This window comes from Cannabis sativa, chromosome 6, assembly GCF_029168945.1.
Source record: "Cannabis sativa cultivar Pink pepper isolate KNU-18-1 chromosome 6, ASM2916894v1, whole genome shotgun sequence".
In the NCBI taxonomy this organism is placed as follows: domain Eukaryota; kingdom Viridiplantae; phylum Streptophyta; class Magnoliopsida; order Rosales; family Cannabaceae; genus Cannabis; species Cannabis sativa.
The window spans coordinates 13,483,889-13,511,658 of record NC_083606.1 but is presented as its reverse complement, the minus strand read 5'-3'; the positions used below and the strand labels follow the sequence as shown (position 1 = coordinate 13,511,658).

The 27,770-nt window shown below is 34.6% G+C and overlaps 2 protein-coding genes across 2 annotated transcripts; both read right to left on the bottom strand.

Moving 5' to 3' along the window:
* Positions 1-487: 487 nt before the first annotated feature.
* LOC115694966 (uncharacterized) lies at positions 488-1,863 on the bottom strand. The gene is made up of 4 exons (XM_030622068.2): positions 1,449-1,863; positions 1,266-1,358; positions 1,085-1,186; positions 488-991 (listed from the first exon to the last, which is right to left on the bottom strand). Exons 1-4 carry the CDS (start codon positions 1,683-1,685, stop codon positions 488-490), a joined length of 936 nt encoding a protein of 311 aa, XP_030477928.2. The 5' UTR covers positions 1,686-1,863.
* Positions 1,864-2,124: 261 nt separating this feature from the next.
* Positions 2,125-4,391, bottom strand: LOC133039168 (uncharacterized). The gene is made up of 4 exons (XM_061117997.1): positions 4,123-4,391; positions 3,143-4,024; positions 2,968-3,055; positions 2,125-2,880 (listed from the first exon to the last, which is right to left on the bottom strand). The coding sequence occupies exons 1-4, from the start codon at positions 4,389-4,391 to the stop codon at positions 2,125-2,127; spliced, it is 1,995 nt and encodes a 664-aa protein (XP_060973980.1).
* Between the last annotated feature and the right edge of the window lie 23,379 nt (positions 4,392-27,770).

Below are 27,770 nucleotides of genomic sequence, written 5' to 3'. Positions count from 1 at the left end.
CATTGTTGCGCCGGCAAAAGTAACCTAACTGCACCGGCAAAGCTTTGCCGGCGCAGTTGTGCGCCGGCAAAGCTTATCTGGGAAGCTTGGTCGGTAAAGGACTTTTTACCGGCGCGTATAGTAATTGCGCCGGTAAAGCTTCCTTTTACCGGCGAGAAATAACGCCGGTGAAAAATAAGCGCCGGTGTTAAAAAATGGCCTTATCCGCCATGAACCTTCTATGATAAGCTTTTGCCGGCGCAATAGTGCGCCGGCAAAACTATTGGCGCCAACAGTCAGATTGGCGCCAATAGTTTTTTCCAGTTTTTACCGGCGCAATATTGCGCCGGCAAAAGTACTAAATTTTTTTTAAATAATTATAATATTATATTAACAAAATAAACCAACATAATTTACATTAAAAGATAAACTAACATTAATTACTACTAAAATCAGTATATAAACAAAATGTTAAATGTTCGAACCGGATAATAAAAAAAGTACAGTTCTATAGGCGGGTAATGTCGTCATCGTTGTTTCTCTGAGTCTCGGGAGGCTGCGATGACGATCCGGCCACGACGGCCTCGACGATCCGGCACTGTGGAGTGGGCAATGGTGGAAGATCCATGGGAGGCAAGTTGAAACCCAGCACTGCTCGAGAAAGATACTCAAACTGATCTTGGAATCGTCTGAGGTAGAGTTGTTGTGTCTCATACTGCTGCCTCGTATGTTGAGTTGTCTGCTCCGCTTCCTCCACTTTTTTCTGTAAACCGTCGTACTGTTCCATTGTAACAGTCGGTTGGGCTGAAGGATGCGTGGCAGGTGCTCTTTTGGCCCCAACTCCCTTCAGTCTGGGGAGATGGCCAAAGCCTCTAAGATTCCGAGATCGTTCCCCGAGTACTTGTGTCATAACAGGTAAGTCTCGGGGGTACTGTGTAGGATCGACAGCAGGCTCTGCGGGCTCATCTTCAGTGGGCGCTGGTTGAGTTGCCGCTATTTCAACCATTTGCTCCTAAAACAATTAAACAAAAAAGTTAAATGGTTAGTTTTAACACAAAATAAATTGAAAGAAATAAATAAAAATTGAATTAAAACGTAAACTTACGTAAGCTTGTTGCGCGAACTCGTTGCGCCAATCGTTGCCTTTATGGTGAAACTTTTGAAAAGTTTCCACCGCAGTTGGCAGTTCTCCTGTGTCGGGGTTAGCCTATTTTCAAGAGAAAATATATTAGTATTGTTATTTTACTAGAAAAATTTAAATGAATGATAGTTAAATATAAACTTACCCCCTCGACAACATGTGAAACAATAGGCTTGGAGCCCCAGCCTCCTAGAAATTTCATCTTACCCCGACTTTCTTTATTTTTCGCTGCTCTCGCCTGAAATTAATAATTTTTCTAACAATTAATTATTTATTATTAACTATATAAATTAAACATTACCAAAATTAAAAATTTTAAAAAATGTACCTTTTGTTTGTCTGTGCTCCAATAAGCGATGCAGTCACTCCACACCTCTTGAGTTACTCCCTCAGGAGGTGACATGTCGGCCCTCTCCTGTCCAAGCTCCTCAATGTTTTGTATCCACTTCTTCTTGCAGTCTGCCCTCCAGTCACGTAAACCCTTTGACATCTCGTACTCACCGTAGTCTACGAATGTAGGGTTATCTCGTGGGAGGACAAACTTGGTCTGCAAAAAGTTACACATTAATACATTAATTACAATTTAATAAGAGTATAGTAATTTATAAATTAAAAAAATTATTAAGGCATACCTCAAGTCTATCCCAGAGTGCGTTGATGTCAGCTCTACTGACATCTTCCCATTTAAATTTATTAATGGGGATAGACATCCGAGTCATCCATTTGGCCATATTGTTGAATTTTTTTCCGTTTTTGCCTACGGGGGTACCAGTCTCTGCGTGCACCTCAAGCGGTAACTTGGCAGATTGTGTTTTGGAGAGCTCCTCCTCAACATTCTTGCCCTTGTATTTACCTCTGACCCCTTTCTTTTTCGAACTGCTGCCACCTGGTGTAGACATACTACATATACAACACATATTGTTTATTTAAAATAAACTAACATATTGCAAACATATTAAAGAAGAAGGGTTGTAATTTTTATTTTATTTAAAACACTATTTCAATTACAATTCATCATCCTCATCATCAGTGACATATACAGCATTATCATCACTGTCACTCTCTAATTCTAAGGAGTTGTCTTCTTCGGTATTTAGACCATCGTTGTCATCATCGACAATGAAATCATCTAATTGTTGAGGCTGTGAATTCACACGATGGATGTTTGCAATTTCAGTTGGGTCGACATCATGGGGAACATAGTCAACATCATCCAACTGTGGAAGTTGAACAACGAACTCGGTTTCAGCTGAATTGTTTTCCTGTACAAAGGGTGTCTCCCCATCCGTGTCCGGGAAGTCCCAAACATTGCGCGGTATGTACTCATTTACAATCAGCCAGTCTTTACCGTTCTTTAAATCAGGAATGTAGTAGATCAATTTTGCTTGAGATGCAAGTATGAACGGTTCATTTTGGTACCACTGTCGGTTGACGCAGATGCTAGTAATAACACCGTCACTATCCATTCTACTCCCGTTAGTGTCAAACCACTTACAAAAAAATAAGAGAACACTACAATCTTTCAAATAAGTGAACTCCATAATTTTTTCAAGTGTGCCGTAAAAATTTTGTCCATCTTCACCGGGGACCATGACACCGCTATTTTGTGTTTTGCGGTTATCATCCCTTTCCTTGACCAAAAATTTGATGCCGTTCACTATGCACCCTGGATAAAAATAAATTGCTGTATTCGCCGGGTTAGCGATAGCATACAACTCATCTGACACTGCACCCTGGTTGCTCAACCGTAGTTCATTAATCTACATATCAGGAAAAATATTAAATTAAGAAAAGTTGAACAGTTATTGAGAACAAGATTAAGAGTATTGACATGCAACAAGGCTTACTTGAGTTTTGAACCATTCAGGGAACTCAGTCTCTTGCACTGTCTCAATATTGCCTACACCCCTTGCTTGAAGCAACTCCTTGTGCTCACTATATAATATAATGCACTTAGTAAGTTAATAATTTTTTAGATGAAGTCGACATCCGCTATTTTGTGTTTATGGAATTTAAACTTACTTGATATACGGTTCAACCTCCGTGCAATTGTTCAAAATGTACCACTCCGCCTTACGCTTGCTTTGCATGGGTAAGGTGTCGACTGTCCTCATACCGAGGGGTCGGCCAACATGCTTGAATACAGAAAATTGTCGAGTTGGCATGTTTTGGACAATGTCATTGTTCCGGTCAGGACGGTTGAATCGAGTTTCCACTTCTCGAAAGTAGATTGAGCAAAAGGTTAATGCCTCATTCACCACAAAAGATTCAGCAATAGAGCCTTCCGGACGGGCACGATTCCTGACATATTGCTTGTACACAGACATTGACCGCTCAATGGGATACATCCACCTGTATTGGACTGGTCCACCTAGTATAGCTTCTTGAGGGAGATGCATAACTACGTGAACCATTATGTCGAAGAAAGCCGGTGGAAAAATTGTTTCTAACTTGCACAAAATAGTTAGAATATTTGTTTGCATTTTTTCTAAATTCGAAACATGAAGTGTTCTTGAGCATAATTGTTTGAAATACACACACAGCTCAATGATTGTGTCCCGGATTTCTTTTTTCAAGAACTTACGGATACCTGCCGGTAGTAAACGTTGTAACAACACATGACAATCATGTGATTTGAGCCCGAAAATCTTGCCCGTATCCAAATTTACATTTTTGTCTAAGTTTGCTGCAAAATCGTCCGGAAATCGTACAGACTTCATGAAGTCTGCAAATTCAATCCGTTCTTGAACACTAAGTGTGTAGCTAGCTGGAGGCTTCTTCCACTTCCCATTCCGGTCTTCATACAACCACAACTCTCGTCGTATTTGCAAGTATTGCAAATCCATTCTCGCCTTGTCGGTATCCTTTGACTTCCCGTCGATACTTAGAAGAGTACCTACTAAGCTGTCACACACATTTTTCTCAATGTGCATTACATCAAGATTATGTCGTAAGGACTTTGACTTCCAGTACTCAAGCTAAAAAAAATACTTTTTTTAGACCAATTGAGCTCTTCACTAGAACGCTTCCGTTTCACACCCCCGAACTGTTTGTGTTTTCCAGGCAAAGTCAATGGAATTCGGTCTAATTGAGATAAAATATCACCCCCCGTCAATACAGGAGGTGGTGCTCTCTTCTCAGGCTTACCATTGTACTTTTTGCTTCTCCTTCTCGGATCACTCATTTCGAGAAAGCGTCTGTGGCCAACATATCCAATCTTACTATTTAGGCCAATGGAAGGAGTATGTTCATTGCAAGTGGGACACGCCATATACCCTTTTGTGCTCTAACCAGACATTAGAGCATAAGCAGGAAAGTCATTTATTGTCCACAACACTGCCGCACGCATTGAAAACACAGTTTCGTTGTAGGCATCTCGGGTTTCAACACCCGTCTCCCACAACTGTTTCAGTTCATCAATTAACGGTCTCATGAATACATCTATGTCTTTCCCAGGAGATGATGGACCTGGAATTAATAAGGTCAACAACAACGATTCAGAACTCATACACTTCCACGGTGGCAAATTATATGGGACACAAATAACTGGCCACAGGCTGTAAGAGTTGCTCATGTTGCCAAATGGATTAAAACCGTCAGTCGCCAATCCCGGTCGACATTTCTAGGTTCAACGGCAAAAGACGGATGAAGGCGGTCAGCGCTTCCATTCTTCAGCATCCGCAGGATGCCTAAGCACACCGTCTTCTTTTGGTCTCTGCGAGTAATGCCACCGCATATCCTCCGCAGTGTGTCTTGAGCAATATAATCGTTTTAGTCTAGGTGTGAGTGGGAAGTAACGCATAACTTTGTGCGGAACTTTTTTCCCCTTACCCTTTCTTTTCACCCATCGTGATTCGCCACATACAGGGCAAAACTCCTTCTTCTCATTCTCCTTCCAGAAAATAGCACAATTATACTTGCACACATCTATTGAGTCGTAACCCAAACCTAGATTGCGCAATCGCATCTTCGACTCATAATGCGACTTCGGTAATTTTGTCCCCTCTGGAAATAGATCAATCAAGATGGACAGCAACATATCGAAAGAGTGGTTGCTCCACCTATTCAAAACCTTGCAGTGCATCAGCTTTACCAGTGCATTGAGGGCTGATTTTTTGCAACCTGGATATAACTCAGCCTCCATCTCCTTAAACAAGTCATCAAACTTCTTGTTGTCGTTGATAGGGGGTTCATTGAAAGAATCAGTAGTGTTAGCAGATTCGTCAAACCCAGGGTCCCCTCTTAACATGTCCGCCAACACATCTGCCATTTCCTCTTCGTCATTTTCAGGAAGTTCAACTGCGGGCTGAGAGAAAGTCTCCCCGTGGAAATACCAAGGGTTGTACGAAGGTTGGATCCCGCTGAGAAATAAATGAACCCTTATAGTTGCAGGTGTGTGGAAATTCACATTCAAACACCGCATGCATGGGCATCGAGCTAATCCGTCAGCGTTCACGTGGTTCGTTGTTACCGCAACGAACTCGTCAACGCCACTTCGAAACTCTGCAGAGCGCCGATGCGCCTTCATCCAACTTCGGTTGGCAGGCATCTTCCACTATGAAGTAATTAACATAAACAATTTAAAAACAAACAACAAAATGTGCAAGTGTCCTAATCCACCTTTTCACTCCATTACTAAAAGGGTAAAGAACCTATCCCATTCAGGTTTGTAATATACATATAGTACAATCTACGCTCTTAAGATTATTTCATTTTTGTAAAAAATTCGGCAGCACCTCCCTACAGTTCTTATAAGTTAGCAAACTTGTAATAATTAAGTTTGCCGACTTACAAGAACGTGTAAGAAGACATTGTACCAAAAAATCTACTAATGAGATAATCAAATAAGCAATAGATCATACTATAAGTATAAAACAAGCCCAAACTATCCATGCGGACAAACAGTCCTGGATAATTTGGAGAAGCGTATTTAAGAGTCCTTACTGACTCAGCCTCTCCAAACGGGTCTAAGGTATTTCGTGCATGTGTAAAATTAAAAAAAAAAATTATCACTATGTGATAATACAAATACAATTGTTAAATCCTATCTTTGGTGTATAACCAAAGAGATCAAGGAAAGATAATACAAATTTAATTTTATGCTATTTTACAATATCTTATCATATACTTTACAATATCTTATGCTCATTTATACTTATTATAATATCACTTTATTACATTTTCACTTTTATTATTTAAATTAAAATTACAAATTTTTTAAATTTATAATATCACTTTATTATATTTTAAATTATATCGTACATTTTTTTTCATTTTTATTATTTTTTAATTATTTATTATTTAAATTAAAATTACTAACTTTTTTAAAAAAATTAATACCACTTTATTACATTTTAAATTATACGTTACATTTTTTACTTTTATTATTTTTTTAATAATTTATTATTTAAATTTAAATTACTAACTTTTTCAAATTTATAATATCACTTTATTATATTTTAAATTATACATTACATTTTTTTTTTCATTTTTATTATTTTTTAATCATTTATTATTTAAATTAAAAATACTAACTTTTTAAAAAAAAATTAATACCACTTTATTACATTTTAAATTATATGTTATATTTTTTACTTTTATTATTTTTTTAATAATTTATTATTTAAATTAAAATTACTAACTTTTTCAAATTTATAATATCACGTTATTATATTTTAAATTATACATTACATTTTTTTCATTTTTATTATTTTTTAATCATTTATTATTTAAATTAAAAGTACTAACTTTTTTTAAAAAAAAATTAATACCACTTTATTACATTTTAAATTATATCTTACATTCTTTAATTTTTTTTTAATCATTTATTAATTATTAATAATTTATTAATCATTTTTTAATCATTTATATTTAAATTTATATATTACATTTCATAATTAAATATTTTCCTAATTATTTATTATTTAAATTGAAAATGTTTTTTTTTTTTAAAAAAAAGGAGTACTATTTTACTAACTTTTTAATTACATGTTTTAAATTTCAATTTCAATTTTATTTCATTTAAACATTCAATTAATTTTAAATTTTCTCTACTAAAATTTCGGCAGCATAACGGCTTAAAAAGTGTAAACCCAAAATTTTTAATACCTAAAAATAACACAAACAAATATTTCCAGACAATATATAAACAAAAAAATAATTCACCCATCCAACAGCAGTCAATTTTATCACAGAACCTACTTCTCTAACATGCATAGACATATTAACTAGTAACAAACCCTACTATGTACTAAGCGAAAGCAAAACAACATACCTGAATCGAGTGTAAAAATGACAACTGCTTGCAGCTAGCGGTAGTCCGGAGCGGTCGAACACGAACCTAATTCCATAAAAAAGTAAAACCAAACATTCAATTAATACCTATAAAAATTTCAAAATTTAATCACATATCCATTACCCTACACTAACTTACACATATACACACACATACACATACACTCACACACACTCACACACACTCACATACACTTATACACACACATACACACACATATACATATATATTTACATACATATACACATATATACATACATACACACATATATGCCTACAAACATACATACATATATATATACATACACCAATATACACATACAAATACATGCATACATATATATATACACACCCACACCCACATACACATACACATACACATAAATACATACACACATACACACATACATACATATACACACATATATATACACATCCACATACACATGCACATACACATAAATACATACACATAAATACATACACATAAATACATACACACATACATACATACATACATATACACACATATATATACACATCCACATACACATCCACATACACATACACATACGCATACACATACACATACATACACATATATATACATAATCCAACATATATACACATACATATACATACATACATGTATTTATACATAAACATACATTTATACCCACATTAAAAAAATTAAAATTAAAAAAATTAAAAATACCTTAAATAAATTGGAGGAGGTGGGGCTTGGTGGTCTGCGGTGGTGGCTGTCGTAGCTCGGCTGTCGACGATGGGAACGGTGCCTGCCGGTGGTGGTGGCGGTGGTGGCCGACGAAGTGGCGGTGGTGGTATATTTGAAGAAAAAAAAGGGTTATTGAGAGTGATTTAGAGGGATTGAGAGAGATTGATAGAGAAAGAGAGTGATTGAGAGAGGGTTTGAGAGGAATCGGAGAGGGATTGAGAGAGGATTTGAGAGAAAAATATTTTCAGAAATGAAAAATGAAAATGGGGAAGAAGGGGGGGCTTCGTGCTCGACTGGGTCATTTATACACTTTTACCGGCGCATCTTTTACCGGCGCACGATTGCGCCAGTAAAAGTATCCCCACTAGCCACGTCAAAGTCCACACGTTTTGTTTAATACTTTTGTCGGCGCAATTCTGCACCGGTAAAAGTTTCCCCACCTACCAAGGAAATCCACGGGGGAAGTTTCCCTCTTTTTTTTTGGGACTATATGCGCCGGTAAAAGTATATAAGCGCCACAATAAATGAAATGAGGCGGCAAACTTTTCGCGCCTGTTGGCGCTTCATTTCATCACTTTTACCGGCGCATATTCATTGTTGCGCCGGCAAAACAAAGTTATACCGGCGCATTATTGAGCCGGCAAAAATAAAGCATAAATGCAAATGGGATTTCAGTTTTTGCTTTACGTCGACAACTTTTACCAGGGCATTTGACGAACTCCACCGGTAAAAAGGCCTTTTCCTGTAGTGACTTGTACTGCACTGGTCCACCTAGTATGACTTCATTAGGGAGATGCATAACTATATGAATCATTATTTCAAAGAAAGCTGGTGGGAAAATAGTTTCTAACTTGCACAAAATAGTTAGAACATTTGTTTGCATATTTTCCAAATTAGAAACATTAAGTGTTCTTGAATATAATTGTTTGAAATACACACATAACTCAATGATTGTGTCTCGGATTTCTTTTTTAAAGTACTTACGGATAACTGTTGGCATTAAACGCTGTAACAAAACATGACAGTCATGGGATTTGAGCCCAGAAATCTTGTCGGTATCCAAGTTCACATTTTTGTCTAAGTTTACAGCAAATCTGTCTGAAAATCAGACAAACTTTATAAAATCTACAAATTCAAACCGTTCTTGAGCACTAAGTGTGTAACTACTTGGAGGCTTTTGTTAGAAATTTATTTTACCAGGATCTTAGATCTACTCACAAGTATGTTTATTAACATCCTAAATATGAACTTTCTAAAACGATGAAATAAACACATATAAAGTTTAAGAAACCTTACATTGGGTGCAGCGGAATATAATGACTCCTTCCGTTCAGATATCTAGCCCTTGATTCCTTTCTGTAGCAGAGCATTATCAATATCTGAACCTGGATCTCTTTCTCTGAATCTTTGATGCTGAATCTCCTTTGCTGATGATCTTTCTTCACGATCTTCCTCACTATGATTGAGGTATCACTTGATGTGTGTGGGCACTACTCTAATCACTAAGATTTTCGAAATTCAAAGGAAGAAGAAAGAAGAAGTGGTAGCTAAAGATAGGGAGAGAGAAGGCTCAGTTTTTCTGATTCAGAAAGTGTCAGAAGAAAAGTGTAATTTTCCTGAAGCCTTCACTATCTATTTATAGCATTCCACTAGGGTTAGGTTTGAATTATTTGGCATTAAAATAATGAAAATATCAGTTTAAATTTCCTACAAAAGTGGCAGGCCCTATACTAGTGGATTTGGGCCTCACTTTTTGCAATTTTGCAGTTTTATCTTTTCTGCATCTGATTTTCTCAAAAACGCCAATTTTCTAATTCAACCATTTAAATGCCAATTCTAACTATTTAATAACTATAAATAATTATTAAATAATATTGTCATTTATCATATTTATTAATTGAACCATACAAAGTATCATAATTAACAAATATGCCCCTAAAACTCTTTCTTTACAATTTTGCCCTTACTTAGTGAAAATTTCACAAATAGACATAGTCTAGTTTGAGAATTATAATTGATTAATCAAAACCAATTACATGAGTCTTACAAGCAATATTATCTCAACTAGTGGGGGGACCATGGGTCTATATAACCGAGCTTCCAATAAGTAGATCAAGAATTTAGCACTAAAATTCACTAACTTATTAATTCTTCGTTGAATCCACGCATAGAACTTAGAATTGCACTCTCAGTATATAGAATGCTCTATATGTTCCACCATATAGACACATCATTAGTTATCCATTGTTATAATCCTAATGTGATCAATTATCCTCTATATGAATGATCTACACAGTAAAGGGATTAAATTACCGTAACACCCTACTATGTATTTTATCCTTAAAACACTTAACCCCGTATAAATGATATTTCAGCTTATGTGAAATGAGTACTCCACCATTTATGTTCGTTTGGTCAAGCTCGAAGGAGATCATCCTTTGCTTACTATTCGCCAGATAGAAGCTATAGATTCCATGTTTATGATAGCGCTCCCACTCAATTGCACTACCGTGTTCCCAAAAAGTACGTATCACCCTGACCAAAAGGTAGGCTTAACTAACAATTTAAGGAACACGAATAGCCTTTCAAGATTGAGCCTAATCATAACAGGATTAAGATCATTTGATCTAGGATCAACTAGGCGATATTGACTTGAATAGATTTTACGGTAAGTTTAATTAAATCTAAGTCAAAGTTCAATATCGGTCCCTTCCGATGCATACTCCATGCATCCAACCTGAGCTTTACTTTAACCAATGTTCTGGAAAGAACATAGCACTTCTCCAAATGCAAGTAAACTCTTGTTGTAGATTATCATATCAGTAAAACCCTGTGTCTGATAAATCTAGGAAACTTTATTCACATAGTCATGTTTACTTTCCAATGTGTTGACGGCACAATAAACAGGATCAAGTATGTGAAAAGGGTTTCAGATGAATTTATACATTATGTACATATAATCATGAAATAAATCATGTGAACCATGCAACATTAAATGTTATTTCTGATCTATATTAATAAGTAAATCTGATTATATTGAAATGAGTTTTATTTAGGGCATAAAACCCAACAAACTCCCACTTGCACTAATATAAAACAAAAAGTGCGTTTCAAATAATCTCAACACCTTGATATACAAATCAAGTGTAGTAGTAGTAAACTCCTCGTAATAGGATCTGAAAGGTTGAATTAACCACAACCTTTTCTCCACTATTACTCTTCCTTTAATCACAAAATCATTGATAATGTGAAATTCCTCTCTATATGTCTTACTCTCTTGGGATACTGGATTCTATACCTTTGGCAACTACTTTTGGTTAATCAGGAAATTAACACTAGTAGTTTAAGGCAATTTGGAATGATGCCAAAAATGTATAGAACTTTCCTTAGACTGAATAAGTACCTTTCCTGCAGCTTTAACATTCAGTCTCTCTGGTAGACCTAAAGACTTCAGATAGGTTTTTACACTTCTCCAAAATCACTATTCCACCCCCAGAGTAACCACCATCTTATCAGAAATATTTATTAGCACATAGGCAAATTTCGAAATCTGATGTGGTGTAGTCTAAGAGTTTTAAACACACTCTTATAGACTAACATATAGTTCCTCTTCTTAATCTTAGGATTTACTTGATTGTCTTCCAATGTTCTTCTCCTGGATTAATCTGATACCTACTCATTACTCCCACTCAACAGTAGGTGTCTGGTCTAAGGCATACAAAAGCATATATAAGACCTCTCACTGTTGATATAAGAAATTCTTTCATGGCTTTATCTTTTCTGGAATAGTTAAGACTTTTCCTTAGATAAATAAAATCTATACCTAAGAAGTTGTGAAGCTTCTATAGATTGCCATTAGAAAGAAAATGCTTCAGCATCTTACTAAAGTAAGTTGCTTGCATTAGAGTAAGCAATTACCAGGTACACCACAAGCCATAGGTTTAGATAAACTCAAACCTATAATACTAGGAACAGGAAGTTTGTTAAGTCCATAGAATAGACTTATTAACTAAAATTTCCTTTTATGTCCTTGTAATAGAAAACTTTAGGTTATTCCATGTGAATGGATTAAACCATAGTTCTATTGGCTTTTCTTCTTAGTTTCTTATCTTGACAATCCATTACTTGTTTAAACTCACAATGGATTTTAATCACTAGTGTCTCCCAAGTCATAAGAAGGTGAGTTCCTAGAAACTCTCCCACTACGACGAGGTACCGTGAATTATGTCTAAGAAAACTAAATGGTATTAACCTCTTCGGTTGTGACAAGACAACAGAGGCAGTGGGATCATCATATGTTATATAAGATGATAGAACACTTTTGGAATCAAGAATTAAATATCTCATTTATTTGCTACTTGTTTTTCAGACTTAGTCATTTTCTTAGAAAAGTAGTATTTGTTTGAACAAACACTTTCTTATCTATTGACAATGGGATGGTCCACCCCTAATCTCTTAGAATAGCTAACAAACCATGGTTAATGGTTCTAGCTTTTCTTAAGATTTTGATTAGGTCATCCATGAATCTAGTAATGATTTACATTTAAGTATACAACCATTACATCATTCTGAAATTGTATTACCATAGAAGGAATTAGGCAACGACTAGTAACTAATCATCAATATGCAACTCGAAATTTCTGGGGAGGTAAGTTTGGATATAATTCAAAAATCAATTTAATGATCTTTGAACTGCATATCAACTAACTATTTCTCCACCCCTATCAGTTCGCAAGATCTTTAACCACTTACCTTAATGGTTTTAACCATTGCTAGAAATTAATGAAATATTTAAACATTTCAAATTTCTTTGCATAAGGTATAATCTAGAGTTATCGTTTTAAGAATACAACGAAAAACTCATATCCACCCCTGAATGTACATCCATTTGCGAATGAGATGAACTACTTTCAGTGGATATAGGCATATTAACTCTTTGCAGAGATTGATCTTGTCAAATCCACTATGAACAAGATACAAATGCCATAGATTAAAAAAAATGTGGTAGTGTCTATTGATGACATAGGTTTAGTTGCATCAAAGAGTTCTAGAATACTTCAAGTGGATCCTGGTCACAGAATACCTAACTCATATTCCATACAGTTTTAATCCAATAATAGAAGATGGATATTAAACACTTGAGAAAGTGTAACTGTATTGTATTCTGGAATTAGAAATATAATAAAATTTTTGTTTGGATTCTAAAATTAAAGTCAAAGACTTAAATTTATACCAAATATTATGAGTAATTCTATCTTGGACCACCACTACTAATACAAACTCTAAGTCAGATTTGCCCATACAAGTAGGAGATTTCTAAGATTGAGGATTTATATCAATTGGGAATAGAATTTCGGGATTATAATCATAAGCGTCATTTAATTTCTTAAGAGAAAATATAATGACATGAAATGATTTATAGACCATTCATCCAATGATATATTATGGAGCTAATTCGAAATGAATAAGCTAAGAGGAATTAGGATAATTTCGTTTATAAATAAGAATCCAACGATGCTTCGATTAGCGAAAGACAAAGTAATCTTATTTATGTAATCTTCTTGTTTCATATTGTAAAAATACTAGTCTAAGGTGTCATCAATTGATGAACAGCTAGATGTTGCATATACAATATTTATCTTTCGAGATCTTACACTATTATGTATGTCTAATGGTGAAAATCCATTAGGGATTTATCTCATTAGAAAAACAAACATGTTAGACCAACAATGAAGATTCGAAATTAAACTACAACTTAATAACAGAAAATAACATGGTTCAATATAAATGCATACACAGTTCAGAAATTATAAGCATATAGCAAGTAGGAATGACAAGTGAAAATACTAAAACATACAATCCTAAATAATTTCCAAGGTTTTTCAACAAACTGATACAGTGTCCCGTTTAGGCGAGAGTCAAAGCATCATCCATTGAATAGAGTTGTCAGCTCATCTAAAATGATAACCATTCTAGCAACCTTTTATTCGATCAAGATTGGAATTCAGCGTTGTCCCGTTTAGGCGAGAGTCAAGGCAATTCTATCTTATGAGCTTCCACCATTGTTTCATAATTTGCAAGTCAAGTATGGTCGCCACCATTAGGGTGATCCATACCATACAAAACACTTAGAAACTACTTATCATGCGAGGTTAAACGGTGCGAAATTGCTAATGAACGTTCCTCCATTAGGGAGGATTACTCACTAAAACAAACGCGGTGTAAAACCCACAATGGAGATCGAATATCTTAATAATAATCAAGCTCATTATTTAAAGTGAGTTGTATTTTCTTTGATTCTCTTTATTTATTCTATTTATTTTAAATATATATTTATTTAATTAAAATTTCTAATTTAGAATGAAAAATTCTAAATATAAATTTTAATTTAATATTTATAAATTTTACTTAGATGGATATGAAAATAACATGAATTATTTCCATCTTAGTAATAATTTCTAATAAATATTTAGAAAAAATATTTAAGTTGTTACAAAATTAATTTAAATTAATTTACAACTCAAATTTAATTTTCTATAAATATATATTGCATTTCGAAAAATTAAAGTATTCAAGGATACAATTTTCAAAAATGCATGTTAAAATAAAAAATAAATCCTGGAAAAATTATTCTAATTTGATGTTGGCCCAAAATTAATTAATAAAATTAATTTACAACAAAAAATATAATTTTCCTATTTAATTAAATATATAAGAAAAATTTCAAATATTTAAGTATGATGATGAAAATCAACTTAAATATTAATTTTCTATTTAATTAAATACACTAGAAAAATACTTCAAGCAAAAATATCATCTATCTAGATTTTCCTTTGACTAATTAATTCAATTTCTAATAATATACTTTAATTCAATTTATTTTAAATTAATCAATAAATGAAAAAATCATTGATTTAAGTTGATCCAAGAATTAATTAAAATAAATAATTAATTTACAACTTAATCTATTTTTCAAGATAAAATTCGAAATTCTAGCATTTAAGAAATGCAATTTCGAAATTTGATTAATAAAATAAAGAAAAAAAAATATATTTTGAAAATTATTTAAATTTAGTTGAAAAAATAAATTTCAACTAAAAATAATTTTCTATTTAATTAAATGTCATGAAAAAGAAATATTTAAGTATCATGATAAAAATCAACTTAGATATTTAATTTTTTAAATTAATTAAATGTATTAAATTCAAGAAATAAATAATTAAGTGTAGAGAAGGCTTAATTATTAATTTCTAGTTTAATACTAGGAAAAATATACTTAAAATAAATTGTACCAAAATTAATTATTTAAATAATTAATTTCACAATGTATAATATTTTCCTATTTAATATTAGAAATAATAAGTAGTCTAGAAATAACTATCTAGAAAATATCTTATTTGACTAAGTATCTTTTCCACAAAATTTGAAAAAATATTTAATTTAAGTTGTACTAGAAAAAATCTAGAACTTAAATATTTTTAAATTTAAATTTAATTAAATATCAAAAATTAAGTTGTAACCACTTAATTCAAAAATATTCCATTTTAAGTTAATATTCGAAAAGATATTAACTTAAAAAATATCTAAAGAATCTTAATAACCAATGCCTAAAATTCCTCAACTTAATTTTGAAATTTGAAATTCAAAAGATATTCAGATTTAAGTTGGTTAGTTGTAGATAACTAAATATCAACTTAAATAAGAATATTTAATGAAAAATTTAAGTTAAGTTCCAGAAAGAATCTAGATGGTTATAATTCTATATTTAATTAAATACAAGAAAATACATATAGTTTAGCTTAGAATAAAAAATTCTTTAAACTATAATTTTCTTAAATTAATTTCAAAATAAATGAAATTAATTATGTTGCTAATCAATTTTTATTAGGTTAAACTAGTGTAATTAACCTAGTACAGTCATTCAAATCAGGCAAATGGGCCTTCACAATTGGGGTGGTTTGTGTGAGGGGGTCTTTGAGTTCAGTATATCGTACCCACTTCTATGGCTCCCAACTCTCACACAAGGCCCAAAAGAGAGGAATTTAACCTTAATAAGAACAACTGTTATTAATTGAATAGGCCCAAAAACTAAATGGGCCTAAATAAATTCTATCAATAACTATGATAATTTATTTTAGCAACATTAACCTATATGCATCTATAATAAAATTAAACACATAGGCTCACACAGGCACACTTTGGATGGGTCCTATCATGTTGCTAGGTCATACACAGATGAAAGAAGATTGTAAATATACCTGTTACAAATTATTATCTTGACCAAGGGAGCCATCAGATCATTAGATCTGGCAAAAAGTAACCATGGCTATTTGCAATCAAGTAATAATAGGTTTTGAAAACTTATACATAAGCTAAAACACATACTCCTGCAACAAGGTTAGCTGGATAGTTGGATGTAGGATTTATTTAATTTTAAATTAAATATTTAATTTCGAAAATATTTAATTAAATAATAATAATAAAAAAAAATTCGAAAAATTTAAAAAAATTGAAAAATTCGAAATTTTAAAAAAAAATTAATTTAAAATTAAACCTACAATTTTTGAAAAATTAGGTTTCAACCAACCTAAATATCATTTCAAAAATTTGCTAACTACTTTTAAATTTTAAATGTTATTTTATAAATAAAAATTAAATAAAAAATTAGAAAAGATAAATAAATATCTTTTTCAAATTTTAAATGTAATTTAAATAAATAAAATAACAAAATTTAAAAAATTAGCAAAATATCTTACATCTATTTAAAATTACATGATTATAAGTATCTTATTTTAAATTTAAATAAGGTCAAAATATCTAAAAAGATTTTAAAAAAAAAATCTTAAAATATAAGATATTATTAAAAAAAATATCTTAAAAGATAAGATATTTTTAAAATATCTTAAAAGATATTATAAATATCTTAAAAGATATTATAAATATCTTATAAAATCTGACCTTAAATTTAAAAAAAAAAATAATCAAATTTAAAAATAAGATAGATTTTTAAGCAAAAAGATAAATACTAATTCTATTCAAATTCAAATTACACTAATATCTTGAATTAAATTAAAAAAAAATTAAATTAATTCAAAATGATAATTAGAATTGAATTAGGAATAGTAATAGTATATATACAAAACCATACAAAAAATTGGAAGTTAATTCCATGAAAAAGTATGAAAAATTGAAGAAAAAAGAAAAAATTCGAAACTGTACGGACAGTTACGCGATCATGAGGAAAATATCAAAGATGCCCCGATTTTGTCAAATCTTCAAAAAATCATAACTAATTCAAATAAAATCCAAATTGAGTTCTGTAAAAGGCTAACTTGCTTAATTTTTTCCATACTATCCAATAAAAATAATTCCAGAAACGAAATCACAATTATTTTTCACGAAAATTTCACAAACATCAATCAATCATCAAATAACACTCAATACAACATGATACCATCCAAAGAACATACAAACAATCGTTTTAAAGTCCAAATTTCTTGCAAGTAAATCAATTACCATGGCTCTGATACCAGTTGTTAGAAATTTATTTTACCAGGATCTTAGATCTACTCACAAGTATGTTTATTAACATCCTAAATATGAACTTTCTAAAACGATGAAATAAACACATATAAAGTTTAAGAAACCTTACATTGGGTGCAGCGGAATATAATGACTCCTTCCGTTCAGATATCTAGCCCTTGATTCCTTTACGTAGCGAGCATTATCAATATCTGAACCTGGATCTCTTTCTCTGAATCTTTGATGCTGAATCTCCTTTGTTGATGATCTTTCTTCACGATCTTCCTCACTATGATTGAGGTATCACTTGATGTGTGTGGGCACTACTCTAATCACTAAGATTTTCGAAATTCAAAGGAAGAAGAAAGAAGAAGTGGTAGCTAAAGATAGGGAGAGAGAAGGCTCAGTTTTTCTGATTCAGAAAGTGTCAGAAGAAAAGTGTAATTTTCCTGAAGCCTTCACTATCTATTTATAGCATTCCACTAGGGTTAGGTTTGAATTATTTGGCATTAAAATAATGAAAATATCAGTTTAAATTTCCTACAAAAGTGGCAGGCCCTATACTAGTGGATTTGGGCCTCACTTTTTGCAATTTTGCAGTTTTATCTTTTCTGCATCTGATTTTCTCAAAAACGCCAATTTTCTAATTCAACCATTTAAATGCCAATTCTAACTATTTAATAACTATAAATAATTATTAAATAATATTGTCATTTATCATATTTATAATTGAACCATACAAAGTATCATAATTAACAAATATGCCCCTAAAACTCTTTCTTTACAATTTTGCCCTTACTTAGTGAAAATTTCACAAATAGACATAGTCTAGTTTGAGAATTATAATTGATTAATCAAAACCAATTACATGAGTCTTACAAGCAATATGATCTCAACTAGTGGGGGGACCATGGGTCTATATAACCGAGCTTCCAATAAGTAGATCAAGAATTTAGCACTAAAATTCACTAACTTATTAATTCTTCGTTGAATCCACGCATAGAACTTAGAATTGCACTCTCAGTATATAGAATGCTCTATATGTTCCACCATATAGACACATCATTAGTTATCCATTGTTATAATCCTAATGTGATCAATTATCCTCTATATGAATGATCTACACAGTAAAGGGATTAAATTACCGTAACACCCTACTATGTATTTTATCCTTAAAACACTTAACCCCGTATAAATGATATTTCAGCTTATGTGAAATGAGTACTCCACCATTTATGTTCGTTTGGTCAAGCTCGAAGGAGATCATCCTTTGCTTACTATTCGCCAGATAGAAGCTATAGATTCCATGTTTATGATAGCGCTCCCACTCAATTGCACTACCGTGTTCCCAAAAAGTACGTATCACCCTGACCAAAAGGTAGGCTTAACTAACAATTCAAGGAACACGAATAGCCTTTCAAGATTGAGCCTAATCATAACAGGATTAAGATCATTTGATCTAGGATCAACTAGGCGATATTGACTTGAATAGATTTTACGGTAAGTTTAATTAAATCTAAGTCAAAGTTCAATATCGGTCCCTTCCGATGCATACTCCATGCATCCAACCTGAGCTTTACTTTAACCAATGTTCTGGAAAGAACATAGCACTTCTCCAAATGCAAGTAAACTCTTGTTGTAGATTATCATATCAGTAAAACCCTGTATCTGATAAATCTAGGAAACTTTATTCAAATAGTCATGTTTACTTTCCAATGTGTTGACGGCACAATAAACAGGATCAAGTATGTGAAAAGGGTTTCAGATGAATTTATACATTATGTACATATAATCATGAAATAAATCATGTGAACCATGCAACATTAAATGTTATTTCTGATCTATATTAATAAGTAAATCTGATTATATTGTAATGAGTTTTATTTAGGGCATAAAACCCAACAGCTTTTTTCACTTCCCATTCGGTCTTCATACGACCACAATTCAGGTCGTATTTGTAAGTCTTGCCAATCGATTCTCGCCTTCCGGTATCCTTTGACTTCCCATCGATACATAGAATGGTACCTAGTAAGCTATCGCACACATTTTTCTCAATGTGCATTACATCAAGATTATGTTGTAAGGGAAAATTCTTTGAGTACTCAAGTTCAAAAAATATACTCTTCTTTGTCCAATTTAGCTCTTGAGCAGAACGCTTCCATTTGATACCCCCGAATTGGTTGTGTTTTCCAGGAAAACAAAATTGAATTCAATCCAATTGAGACAAAATATCATCCCCCGTCAACACAAGAGGTGGTGCTCTCTTCTCAAGCTTTCCATCATATTTTTCCTTTTTCTCCTTAAATCATTCATTTCAAGAAAACGTCTGTGGCCAACGTATCCGATCACACTGTTTAGGCTAATAGAAGGAGTGTGTTCATTATAAGTAGGACACGCCATGTACTTTTACGTGCTCCAACAGACATTAGAGCATAAGCGGGAAAATCATTTATTATCCACAACACAGCCGCACGCATTGAAAATACAGTTCCATTGTAAACATCGCAGGCTTCAACACCCGTCTCCCACATCTGTTTCAGTTCATCAACTAACGGTCTCATGAACACATCCATGTCTTCTCTAGGAGATGATGGACTTGGAATCAATAAAGTAAATAATAAGGATTCAGAATTCATGTACTTCCAGGGTGGAAAATTATATGGAACATAAATAACTACCCACAGGCTCTAAGAGTTGCTCATGTTCCCAAATGGAATAAAACCGTCAGTAGCCAATCCAGGCCTGATATTTCTAGGTTCGATGGTGAAAGACGGATGAAGCCGGTCAAACTGCTTCCATTCTTCAGCATCTGCAGGATGCCTAAGTATATCGTCTTCTTTTGGTCTCTATGAGTAATGCCATCGCATGTCCCCAACAGTGTGTCATGAGCAATATAATCATTTTAGTCTCCAAGTGAGTGGGAAGTACCGTATAACTTTGTGAGGAACTTTTTTCCCTTACCTTTTTTTTTTCACCCAACGTGATTCGCCACATACAGGGCAAAACTCTTTCTTCTCATTCTCCTTCCAAAAATAGCACAATTATACTTGCACACATCTATTGAGTCATAACTCAAACCTAGATTGCTCAATCGCATCTTCGACTCATAGTGCGACTTCGGTAATTTTGTCCCCTCTAGAAATAGTTCAATCAAGATAGACAACAACATAACAAAAGAGTGGTTACTCCACCTATTCAAAATCTTGCACAACATAAGCTTTACCAGCGCATTGAGGGTCGATTTTTTGCAACTAGGATACAACTCAGACTCCATCTCCTTAAACAAGTCACCAAACTTTTTGTTGTCATTGATGGGGGTTCATTGAAAGAATCAGTAGTGCTAGCAGATTCGTCAAGTCTAGGATCCCCTCTGTAACGTCCTGATACTTAGGCGCGCTACAGTGATTTTTCAATTACAGTGCTATCTTTGCTAATCAAAGAAATTTTCTTAAAAATCGTGTTGAATTAAAATTTTAGATTTAATTACTAAATTTTATAAACTTTCACACATTTATTTACAAAAGTCGGGATCTCGTATTTAACTTTTACAAAATATTCAAAATACATTTAGTTAGGTCGCACAGTGACTACAAAATAAAACCATAGATGTCCTCCAGGTCGTGCCGCCATGACATGTACAATATCATCCTAGCTCAAAGCTCACTTCTGTTCAGCATTTGCCTTTCCTTTACCTACACATGAAAGTAGAACTGTGAGTCGACAGACTCAGTAAGAAAAACATACAACAAATAATATAATATCGACTTGTATCTAGGCACCCATACACCTATTTACAAGGCTTAACAAATGAGAAAGAACGCTCTTACCTAAGATACAACTATGTACCACTGTTCCACATGCACTCAGTACTGCCACTGTACTAGTGTTGGTAGGGTATGAACCGTACCCCGAGTACCACTAAGTGTTGTACCACATGCACTCTGTACCTACCCGTACTAGTGTTGGTAACACCATAATGTATCCTTTAGACGTTGTACACTATACCAATGCATTCTGTACTGATACCGTACTAGTATTGGTAGTATACGAATAACAACAAGCATGCATATATATCACACATACATACATTTGCATATATATCATATGCTCTATACTATTCTTACCTCGTTTCTGAATTGAAGTGAGTTGGCTGACTTGAATGAAAAATCTCGCGCTCGATGGATGCCATAATCACATAACATAATCGGGTAAATAACACGCCTAAAGGCCTAATCTGGGAAACTCAATCTTCAACCAAAGGTTCTACCACAGACAACTGAAACTACAATACCCTAAGTAACAGGGAATCACCCAACCAAGGCTCTGAAATGGACACGAATCGACGAAATTGATTGTTCGGGAAACCAATCCCAGAACCGGTTAACCAGTATTACAGGACCTGGCAAACCGGTTAACCGGTTTGCACCAAGTTTCCTAAACAATCCAAAACCTGCTCAAATCGTGTCCAAACCTCACCAAAATTTCTAGAACAGCTATATTGACCTCCCACAACATATTCCAATCAATAGAATCCAAAAATACACATAAAATCAAAAAGTGCCATGGATGAACCAAGCTTGAATTTTTAAACTCAAACTTGTACATTCATCACCCCACAACCCTAAACCAGTAGCAAGAACTCCATTCTAACTAAAATTAAACTTAGATACTGAATTATAAACAAATCTAACCCTAACGCCCTAGATTCACAATTTTGCATATTCAAACCAAAATCAAAGCTTCAATAACACAAAATTAAGAGTTCTAGGGGTACCTTTGCTTTAAACCACTTGAATCTTAGCTCAAAACACAGAAAACACAAGAATTGGAGCTGGTTCCTTCTAGTTTGGAATGGCCGAACAAAGAAAGAGAGAGGAGGATTGAATTTTCTATTTTCTTAATTTTCTTTAATTAATTCCAAGTAAATAATTTCTAATATTATCATTTCAACTGAATAAAACATTGTGGCCAGCTGCCACACTTGCAAAAAGTCACCTAATCCCCCCTTGCTAAAAGACCGAAATGACATTGGTGCTTAAACTTAATCTAATTCAAGCCTAGGGGTAAAATTATCAAAAACCACAACCCCGCTCAAACTCGTTATTCTATTTATCTCCAATATTCATCCCACTAAGAAAAAGGTTCTAGACTTACTCTTGTGACTCAAATGGCCATCCATTTCAATTCCATCGTCGTCGAGCAAAAATTATAAAAATAGCATAATTTATATATAACACAAATAATACCTCTAGAGTTTAATAAAATCTCCGTAATTGAGAAATTATAACTCTAGTGTCAACTTTTAATAATGGGACCCAAAATTAAATAAATTCATGAATAATTATAAAAATATCAATAATTAATGCTAATTTTCTTTACTAATCCATATTCTAAAAATGCAGTCATTACAATTATCTCCCCGTTAAAAGGATTTCGTCCTCAAAATCTAACCTAAATAGCTCTGGATATTGAGTCCTCATGTTAAATATAATTCCCAAGTGGCTTCCTCGACCTTGCTATTCCTCCAGAGCACTTTGATCAAGGTTATGGTCTTGTTTTGAAGAACTTTTTCCTTTCTATCAAGGATCTAAACTAGTTGTTCTTCGTAGGAAAAGTGTGACTGTAGTTAAAGGGCTTCGTAACTCAAGACATGAGTCGAGTCTGAAACATATTTTCTCAACATTGAAATATGAAATACATTATGGACAGCCAATATTGCTGGTGGTAAGGCTAGCCGATACGCTACCTGTCAGACCTTCTCGAGTATTTGAAATGGCCCAATGAACCTAGGGTTAAGAGTTGCCCCTCTTTCCAAAGTGTCTAATACCCTTCACCAGAGAAACTCACAGAAAAACGTGTTCCCCCATAAAATGTAATATCTCTGTGCTTCGGATCAGCATAACTTTTCTGCCTGCTTTGCGAAGCAAGCATACGAGCCTTGATCTTGTCTATAGCTTCATTGGTCTGTCGAACTAATTTTGGACCCAATTACTTCCTTTCTCCAGTTTCATCCCAGTGAATTGGGGAACGACATTTCCTACCATACAACATCTCATAAGGAGCCATCCTTATTGTACTCTCGTAGCTGTTATTGTAGGAGAATTCAATCAAAGGCAAGTACTTACTCCATGAACCCTCAAAGTCCATGACACAGGCTCGTAATAAATCTTCTAGGATCTTAATGGTTCTCTCCGACTGCCCATCAATCTGAGGGTGAAAGCTGTACTGAACTTTAGCTTTGTACCCATAGCGCTCTCTGAAGACTTACCCATAATTTTGATGTGAACTTTGGATCTCTGTCTGAAATAATAGATTTACGAGCTCCATGGAGACGAACTATCTCCTTCACATATAATTCAACGTACTAATCCACTGTATAGGTAATCTTTACTGGCAGAAAATGAGCTGACTTTGTGAAACGGTCCACTATGACCCATACTGAATCATACATTCCCGTGGTTCTAGGCAAACTAATCTCAAAGTCCATTGCAATGTCCTCCCACTTCCATTCAGGAAGGACTAATGGTTGCAATAACCCTATCGCCCTCTGATGTTCAGCTTTGATTTGATGGCACGTTAAACACTTGAATACATTCTCTACCACATCTCTTTTCATCTCATACCACCAAAAATAAGGTTTTAGATCCTGATACATCTTGGTGGTTCCCAGGTGCAACGAATGAGGTGTAGTGTAGGCTTCATCGAGAATTTCTTTCTTAAGCTCATCATTATTAGGAACACAAACTCGAGCTTAATATAGTAACATTCTATTATTCGAGATTGAAAAGTTCTTAGCTAGGCAGACCGACCAATACCTCATCTTGAATTTTGACTAGCTCAGGATCTTCCAACTGTGCCATTTCGATTCTTTCTAATAAATTTGATTGAAGTGTCAGATTGTGTAACTTTCTAACTACAAACTTAATTTTAGCATTAACCATTTCTGAGGCAAGTTGAGGAGCTATCATCACAATGGTGAAAACCTGCCCGAGACCTCTTCTACTTAAAGCATCTACCACAACATTGGCTTTCCTGGGGTGATAGAAAATCTCGCAGTCATAATCTTTGACCAATTCCAGCCACCGTCTCTGCCTCATATTTAAATCTTTTTGGGTGAAGAAGTACTTGAGACTCTTATGATCTGTATAAGTCTCGCATTTTTTACCATAAAGGTAGTGTCGCCATATTTTTAGAGCAAATACTACTCCAGGAAGCTCTAAATCATGCGTTGGATAGCGTTGTTCATAATCCTTCAGTTGACGAAAGACATAGGCTATAACTCTATCAGCTTGCATTAGAACACATCCCAGACCCTTTCTGGATGCATCACAGTAACCAACAAACTTTTCGTGGTCTGATGGCAAGGCTAGCACGGGTGCTGTTATCAATCATTGTTTCAACTCCTGCAAACTTGCCTCACACTTGTCTGACCATGTGAGCAGTTGATTCTTCTTAGTTAACTCGGTTAGTGGCATAGAAATCTTAGCGAATCCTTTGAAAAAAACGTTGATAATACCCTGCTAAACCAAGAAAATTTTGTACTTCCGTCACAGATTTTGGCCTCGACCAATTTTTCACTGATTCAATCTTTCCCGGGTCAACCATGTTTCCGTCTTTTCCAACAATGTTCCTTAAAAATGACACACCTGACAACCGAAATTCACACTTTTTGAATTTTTCATACAACTTATGATCTCTGAGTCGCTGTAATACCATTAGGAGATGTTGCTCATGCTCCTCTTATGTCTGAGAGTACACAAGGATGTCATCGATGAACACTATAACACAATTATCGAGGAAATCCTTGAATACTCTGTTCATGAGATCCATAAAGGCCACTAGAGCATTTGTCAATCCGAATGACATTACCAAAAACTCATAGTGCCCATATCTGGTTCTAAAATGCAGTCTTTGGTATATCTTCTTCTCGAATTCTTAGCTGATGATAACTAGATCGTAGGTCAATCTTTAAAAACACAGTCTTTCCCTGAAGTTGTTCAGACAAATCATCAATTATGGATAACGGATACTTGTTCTTGATCATCAGCTTGTTTAGTTCCCGATAATCAATACACATTATGAGGGAACCATCTTTCTTTTTCACAAACAGAATCAGAGCTCCCCAGGGCAATACACTAGGTCGGATAAACCCCAAATTAAGCATCCCCTGAAGTTGTATTTCTAGCTCCTTCAGTTCCACTAGAGCCATTCTATAAGGTGCTTTCGAAACAGGTTCTACTTTAGGTGCCAAATCAATCACAAAATATATTTCTCGTTGTGGCGGTGATCCCGGTAACTCCTCGAGAAATACATCAAGAAATTCTTTAACAACCCTGACTACTTCAAGCCCAAATGTTTCGGGTTTGCTAGAGTCAATGACAACCGCTAAAAATCCTACACATCCATTGTGTAGTAAATCTCTAGCTCTTAGGACTGAAATAATCGGGATCTGAGACCCCTCAACAGATCCAACATAGAAAAATAGATCTTCGCCCTCCGGCTGAAAAGTTACCATTATTTGCTTACAATCAATGCTGGTCGAATACTTGAACAAGAAATCCATCCATAGTATGATATCAAATTCTGCTAATTCCAGCTCTACTAGGTCAGCACTCAACTCCCTATCTTCGACCCTAACTGGCATAGACCTAATTCGCCTTTTGGAGATAATCAATTCCCCGCTAGGCAGTAAGGTTCCAAACCCTTTTTCAATAAAGTCACAAGGCCTACCCAATTGACTAATTACCCGAGTTTCCACATATGAATGTGTAGCCCCAAGGTCAAATAACACAGTAAGATAGGAGTTGTTGACAATAAGCTAACTTGTCACCACTGAAGGACTGGCTACAGCATCAGCTTGAGTGATACCAAAAACCTGAGCATGTACGGGTTTTTCCTCTGGCTTCTGCTCTTTTTTTTTTTTTTCTGATGGCAATCTTTCTTGAAGTGCCCCACCATGCCACATTGAAAGCATGTCTTTCGGCTGCACTCTCCCGAATGATGTTTCTTACAACGTGGACACTCAAGGTAAGAATAACCCTGGCGTCCACCTCTGCCTTGGTTCCCTCAGAACCGCTTGCTCTGTCCCGAACCACCAGATGTCGGGGTAGCCTTTCATTTTTTATCAGTAGTGGAATCACCACTATCCCTACCATATACAGGAGTAGGAAGAGTGGGGGTTCCACCAACACTTGGAACCACTTGAGGCTCCTAAAGAAATTTTAGCGCACCCTCAGCTCGTTGAGCTTTATCAACCATCTCTGCATATGATGTCGCTTCAGTCGTAGTAATCACTAGGTCGTGTCTAATTTTTGCATTTAAACCTGCCAGATATTTCTCCTTCTTGCTAAAGTCCGTAGGCACAATACCCAAAGCCAACTTGGCCAGACCATCAAATTTTGTTGTGTACTATGTTACTGACATACCCTCACTCTGCACCAGCTCGGTAAATTGTTTCCGCTTAGCACTACACACTGCCTCGTTGTAACACTTGGAGTTGAATAAATCTCGGAACTCTTTCCAGGTCATGATAGTGATGTCTCGGGTGAGGGACACTAATTCCTATCACACAAGCGCGTCTTCCTGGAACTGAAAAGTAGCACAGGTCACCCTATCATTTCCAATGACCCCCATGAAATTAAAAATTCTCTCTACCACCGTGAGCCACTGCTCAACCTTCATTACATCCGGACCTTCCAGAAAAACTGGAGGTGCCTGCTTGCAAAACCTCTCGTACAGTGGCTCCATACGGTTGTCAGCAACAGGTTGTTCTGCTGGCAACACAGGAACCAAAGCGGGATGAGCTCGCGGTGGAGGCACTGCAGGAGGACCCTGCTGCCTTAATCTCAAAATTTCTTCATCTTGCTAGCGGATATGATCTTGCATTTCCACAAATCTCTACTCCCAATCTAGAGGAGCTTGAGGTGGATTTTTATGTCGACCACCCTGGAACCTTCCACGGCCTCTGCCGCATCCACGGGGATTCTAGGGAATTTGATTTCCTTGATTGCCTCCTGTCTCGACCCTATTACCCTGACTCCTTGTATTTCACTGAGCATCTATTTAATAGGACTTAGTCTGCAAACCATAAGTTAGAA

Bases quoted from the DNA above. Each gene is read 5' to 3' on its own strand.
- LOC115694966 (XM_030622068.2), bottom strand. From the start codon at position 1,685: ATGTGTAACTTTTTGCAGACCAAGTTTGTCCTCCCACGAGATAACCCT. The intron at 1,187-1,265 runs GTAAGTTTATAT...TCTTGAAAATAG, and splicing joins TTTCACATGTTGTCGAGGGG to GCTAACCCCGACACAGGAGA. The intron at 992-1,084 runs GTAAGTTTACGT...TAATTGTTTTAG, and splicing joins AGTTCGCGCAACAAGCTTAC to GAGCAAATGGTTGAAATAGC.
- LOC133039168 (XM_061117997.1), bottom strand. From the start codon at position 4,391: ATGGCGTGTCCCACTTGCAATGAACATACTCCTTCCATTGGCCTAAAT. The intron at 4,025-4,122 runs GTCTAAAAAAAG...TGTGTGTGACAG, and splicing joins TCTAGTGAAGAGCTCAATTG to CTTAGTAGGTACTCTTCTAA. The intron at 2,881-2,967 runs GTAAGCCTTGTT...CCTGATATGTAG, and splicing joins CTGAATGGTTCAAAACTCAA to ATTAATGAACTACGGTTGAG.